The 5,230-nt window shown below is 34.8% G+C and overlaps 1 protein-coding gene across 3 annotated transcripts; it reads right to left on the bottom strand.

The window, feature by feature from the left end:
• Positions 1–950: 950 nt before the first annotated feature.
• LOC107476710 (probable E3 ubiquitin-protein ligase ARI1) lies at positions 951–4,826 on the bottom strand. Of its 3 annotated transcripts, XM_016096572.3 has the most exons (8): positions 4,452–4,826; positions 3,936–3,968; positions 3,564–3,843; positions 2,934–3,414; positions 2,301–2,846; positions 2,093–2,226; positions 1,857–1,894; positions 1,497–1,580 (listed from the first exon to the last, which is right to left on the bottom strand). In XM_016096572.3, the coding sequence occupies exons 1-7, from the start codon at positions 4,575–4,577 to the stop codon at positions 1,884–1,886; spliced, it is 1,611 nt and encodes a 536-aa protein (XP_015952058.1). In that variant the 5' UTR covers positions 4,578–4,826; the 3' UTR covers positions 1,497–1,580; positions 1,857–1,883. The 3 variants fall into 3 exon arrangements, with proteins under 3 accessions (XP_015952056.1, XP_015952059.1, XP_015952058.1); XM_016096570.3 differs by lacking the exon at positions 1,857–1,894 and having other exon boundaries at positions 951–1,507; XM_016096573.3 differs by lacking the exon at positions 1,857–1,894 and having other exon boundaries at positions 1,432–1,580.
• Between the last annotated feature and the right edge of the window lie 404 nt (positions 4,827–5,230).

Raw genomic sequence — 5,230 nt, forward strand, 5'->3', positions numbered from 1 at the left:
TTTTAATATTTACCTAATATAGTTGATTCAAATATATGTGTTATCTTTTAAAAACATCAAAAAGTAAAATATTAAAAAAATTAAAAAATTAAGAAGATAATTAAGAGAATTTGTTAGAAGTTCTAATTATTTTTCATAACTAATTATAGTTATTTATTTACATTATTTCTATACCATTATCATAACTCCTTTTTTTAGCGATTAAGTTACTTTTCAGTTAGAGCATTTTGTACTTTGAACTTTTCTTTAGTAATTTTACCCTAACCACCTTCCTAATCACAAGTAAAATATCTTTGTTTCAGATCTAAACAAAACATGAAGAATTGTTCTATAAAGATATAATCTCGCTATAAGTTGTTGACTTATTCTTAAAGCAGTTGCAACCAAAACCTAGCCTCTTTCCTATTGCTTGGGCTAAAAGCCTTAAATAAAGGGACCAACTCACCAAAGAAATTAACTTAATTTATTACTAATTAATATGAACAATACTATATTACTATAGTATACTAACCAAAACTTACAGCATCATGCACAGAAACAACTAATGATTCAAATTTCTTAGTATATGACTAAAACATATATATCATTAAATTTCTTTAGTATGTTGTGCACCAAATTTAACTTAACATATATCTAACTTTAGCCCTCCTTATATGGTTGGTTGAAGTGATTAATAAATGTATATCAATCTAGAAACCAAATAGTGCTCTTTCTTAAGGCCTCTTTAAGTGTTCTACTTTGTGTTTTCCATTTTGGGTTGAATTCATTGTATTTAAACATAACAAAAACTGTTTTCTTTTAGGATGAAATAGAAAGCGAGAGAAAGCATGGTTTGCAAGAAAACTTGAGTGAGAATCAGATGATGATCCATGAACTGGAAACTAGTTGTAATTGCTAGAATTTTGAAAAAGAGTAGCTTTATCTTAACATCTAAGTTACTTAGAAACGCATAAGAAAAATAAGTGAAGTTACCTTCACTTGTAACTCCATCATAATAAGTTACTGAATAAAGCATCCTAGAAGTTGTCCTCAAGGGTGCTAGAAACCCAAGTAGACATTTACATAAAAGAGAAAAAAAAACTATTAGTAAATAAATGCCCCCCAAGGCTAGCTATATACAATGCTAGAATTCCAAACATATATAAGAAAAGGTAGAAGATGGCTTAAGTAGGAAATAAAGATGGAATCATATCTCTGCAGAGACATGCCCAAAATAAAGTTATGAAGCAAAATAATAAAAAAAGGGTAATTTTCCAAAGTGATTAACTCCATCAAAGGCAGCAAAGTAATGCATTTCATGTTAGGCCTGTGCATCTCTGTATGGTGATGGTGGTCATTTATAAGGTGTCTTCCTTCCAAAGTCAATTTCTGTCTACAAACTCTGCTGGTAAGTTTAGATCAAAAAACGCGCCTCCGAGGCCCTCTTTCCTAGCGCGCTTGCGAGAAGAGCATCCACTATCGTCTGAGCTCCCTGATCCGGAAGGCCTATCGAGTTCTGCTGTTACACCTACGCTTGCAGCATATATACAATAATCCTTTTTCACTAAGTAACATTTCTGATGAGCATCCACAAAGTCAAACTGAAGAAAAGATATATAAGAATATTCATAACACTATATAACACAATGAAGTTCAAAACATTAAATAGCTAGTCAGGTTGGCACAACATTTTGCATGCTAAAAACATGTTCTTCCATAGTAAACTGAAAGAAATGTATTCAATCATCTGCAAACGCTATGCACATCACACTCCTCAATTTGCCGGAAACGAAATTTTTATGTAAACTCCAAAACAGCTACAAAGTATAAGAAGTGTTGATGCATAACCATGACTATTGAGGTAATATAGTAGATACCTCTATTTTTTCATGCAACTTTAGGTATTAAAAAATGGCTGCAACAAACCAAAACCATTAAACCATCAAAAACTAGTAGCTTATAACAAGTTAGAATAATCAATGGTTAACTCAAACTACTCAAATGCACAGTTTGAAGTATTTTTATTGGTGGAATGAGATGAAGCTTCACATGTGGCTAATGCTAAGAGTCTGATCTGTATACTACGATTCAAGAAACTGCAATAGAAATTTACCGGTATTATTGGCCTCATTTGTCCAACAAACTGAAAGTTCTGATGCCTTCTCGATCCCCTTTGACTTGTATGGAGCAATGTTGTGAACACCAATATGGAGAGAACCTAGTAAATCATTCTCAATACACTCATACCTACATAAAATATCAGATTTCAGAATCATCAATGTCAAGTAATAATGAAGTACATTATTTAAAACAGCGCTCACATTTTTTGACAAAGTTTGTCAATGATAGTGGTCAGATTGATTATCTGCATCCTTATCTCCATGACTTTATCATCTTCAAAAGTTTCAAAAGGCTCCTCTAAAATTTTGGAGAGCTTTTCAACGTTTGCCTCAAGCTGCTGCTGCTGATCCTCAAACAAGTTCTGTTTTATTTCCCTTTGAGCTTCTGTCATTTCTTCCTTAAATAGCTCGTCACCAAACATGTAAAACGCAAATGCATATGAATATGATAGGACACGCCTAGATCTGAAAAGTCTAGAGAGCCCATTATTTACCCAACTATAATCCCTTAGCGTAGAATCTTTTTCTTCTGAGACAGCAATCTTCTCTTGTATAGTCTCCTTCAGTTTACTCTCAAGCTTAAAGGAATCTGTGTGAGCTTTGTAACGATTATGATAATGCATATAACGATACAGATCCCTCTTTGCCCGTTCAGCTGTTTTTTCTTGCTCTTTATAGCGACCACAGCTATGACCAGCAATGCTTGACCAGGTATGCTCTCGACCAGTAGCTCCACCACACAACCAACTGCACCAAAAAGGAAATGATTGTATTGAAAACATTATCAACAAAGAAAGTTGAAAAACAAAATATCCTGTAGAGAGGGATACTGACCAAAAAGCTTGACCACAGATACAGCTAACCAAGTTACAACCACCATTTTTCTCGACCGGTTTGTGGCACTTTGGACAAGGCTTGGTATGAACTGTTATCCAATTAACAGTTTCTGATTCATCTCGACACTTTTTGGCCCAAAGCTCCCACATCAAACATGAGCATGGGGAATGTGCTTCTGACAAGCAACTGAAGCAAAACTGTAAACCACATGAACATTCTACCTCACATAATTCATCGTCCTCAACACGTATTGCATTCCCACAATGAGGCGTACTAGGACACCATTTAACTCTCTTGTTGTCTTCAATATAGGATTCAAGAAGAAAGCGTTCATATTTCTCTGCCATATCAGGGTGCTTTTTGCTGAGAAGAGTTCTGACAACAGCTTCATCACAAATGGAATAACATTTGTGTGCCATGCATCTGATTCGCTTGCTTTGACCCTCATTTATCTTGACAATAAAATGCTCTGTCCAACCTGTAAAAATAGACACAAGCAGCCATCAAACTATTAAGCCATGCCATCCACCTCATAATCTTGTTAGAAGCTACATATTTTTCATATTTGACAAGGTTTGGGAGAAACAAAACACACAAGTCATAGTAACAAAACCAAACAACACTCACAGCCGTTGCAAAAACAGTGACCGCAGTCCATTTTTGTTGTTTCATCACTAGGAACATCCTCTATGCAAATTTCGCACATTATTGTCGAAGGAGCAGCTGACGAATTAGAGTCGCGATGTTCATCCACTGTAACACCAGCTTCAGAAAACAGAAAATGTTTTCCCCTATCTACATACACGGCAAACAACTTCTCCACATCCCAACGATGAAAAATAAGCAGGGTACGTGCATGTTGCTCCCTCACCGATAGCATGTCCATCACCCTGCGTAAATCCTCCTTCTGCATGAATGTTAATAAAACCAATAAACACAACATAGAATAATGGATCACAGTGAATGAATTCATCTTCATAATTTAATTTCTCGCATTACCTGTGCAGCTAGCAATGACTCCTTCGTAATCACCTGCAAGTGGCAAAGCAATTCAGCGGAACAAGGTAAGCGCAAGGAAAGGAAAATAACTCAGCTGCATGTAACAGTCACATATCACAGCAAAAGAATCACAACCAAGTTAACAGTTAGATTTCAAGTAAACATACAATCATCACCACTATACACCGATCATTCGAAAACAAAGCAGCGAAAAATTCAACCAGTGAAATGTCCATTGTGCCAAACAAACACATTCCTAGTTCCGCAACATGTCCACCCCCAAACAAACCTATTTTCGTATAAGATCATAGATAATGCATATAAGTAGAAATTCAAAACCCCAAAGACGTAAATCATCGCAAGAAAGAAACAGAAAACCACCGACATGGAAAAAGAAAAGACAACTCCTTTTAACATGAAATTGGGATTCAGAAACGAGACCCTAATCCCTATCGATTGAAAATTGGAGAAATAATGAAAAGGGGGTGATTGGGAATAATAAGGAATAAAGTTCACCTGAGTAGAGGGACCCTTGGAAGAGACTAATTGATAATCGTTATCATCGTTATCGAAGGCGTCGACGGAGTCCTCCGGATCGGAGTAACGGTATTCGTCATCGCTGCTGGCAGCGTAATCTTCCATTGATTGATCGCACAAAGGAAGCAAAAACCCCAACGAAAGAAAACGCCGAAATTATGAGTTGGTTGAGAAGGGTTAGGGATATGGATGGAATTGGGCGATCGGAAAGAGAAAAAAAGAGGGAATAGAATCTCCGACGAGAACGCCGGCGAAAGAGAGAGGAGGTGGCAGCAGAGAAACACAGTCTCTCTCCAAAGAGAGTCACAACACACAACACACAACACACAACCTTTCCTTTTCCCCTACCTTCAATTTTTCTCACTCTAATATTATCATAATTAAATAATAGAATTTGAATTTAATTCTTTAATAATACTAGCAATAATAGTAATACATTCAGTCCACAGCTTATAATAATAATAATAATAATAATAATAATAATAATAATAATAAAGTATTTTAGTTTCTGGGAATTTTTGTTGCCAATAATACTACCTGAAATCACCTCTAAATAATTTAATAGATCTAATTCATTGATTTTTAATAATAATTACAATCAAATAAAAAGTTGGAAATAATAAAAGATTCCATTTTTATAATATTTAGTAGATATGTATCATTTATCATTCAATTGTTTTCTTGATCTTTGTATATTTGAATGAAATGTTTTTTTCTGTAAAAAAAAAAATTATTTAAGTTTGATTTGATATAGTTTG

Source organism: Arachis duranensis, chromosome 3 (assembly GCF_000817695.3).
Source record: "Arachis duranensis cultivar V14167 chromosome 3, aradu.V14167.gnm2.J7QH, whole genome shotgun sequence".
NCBI classification, from domain to species: Eukaryota; Viridiplantae; Streptophyta; class Magnoliopsida; order Fabales; family Fabaceae; genus Arachis; species Arachis duranensis.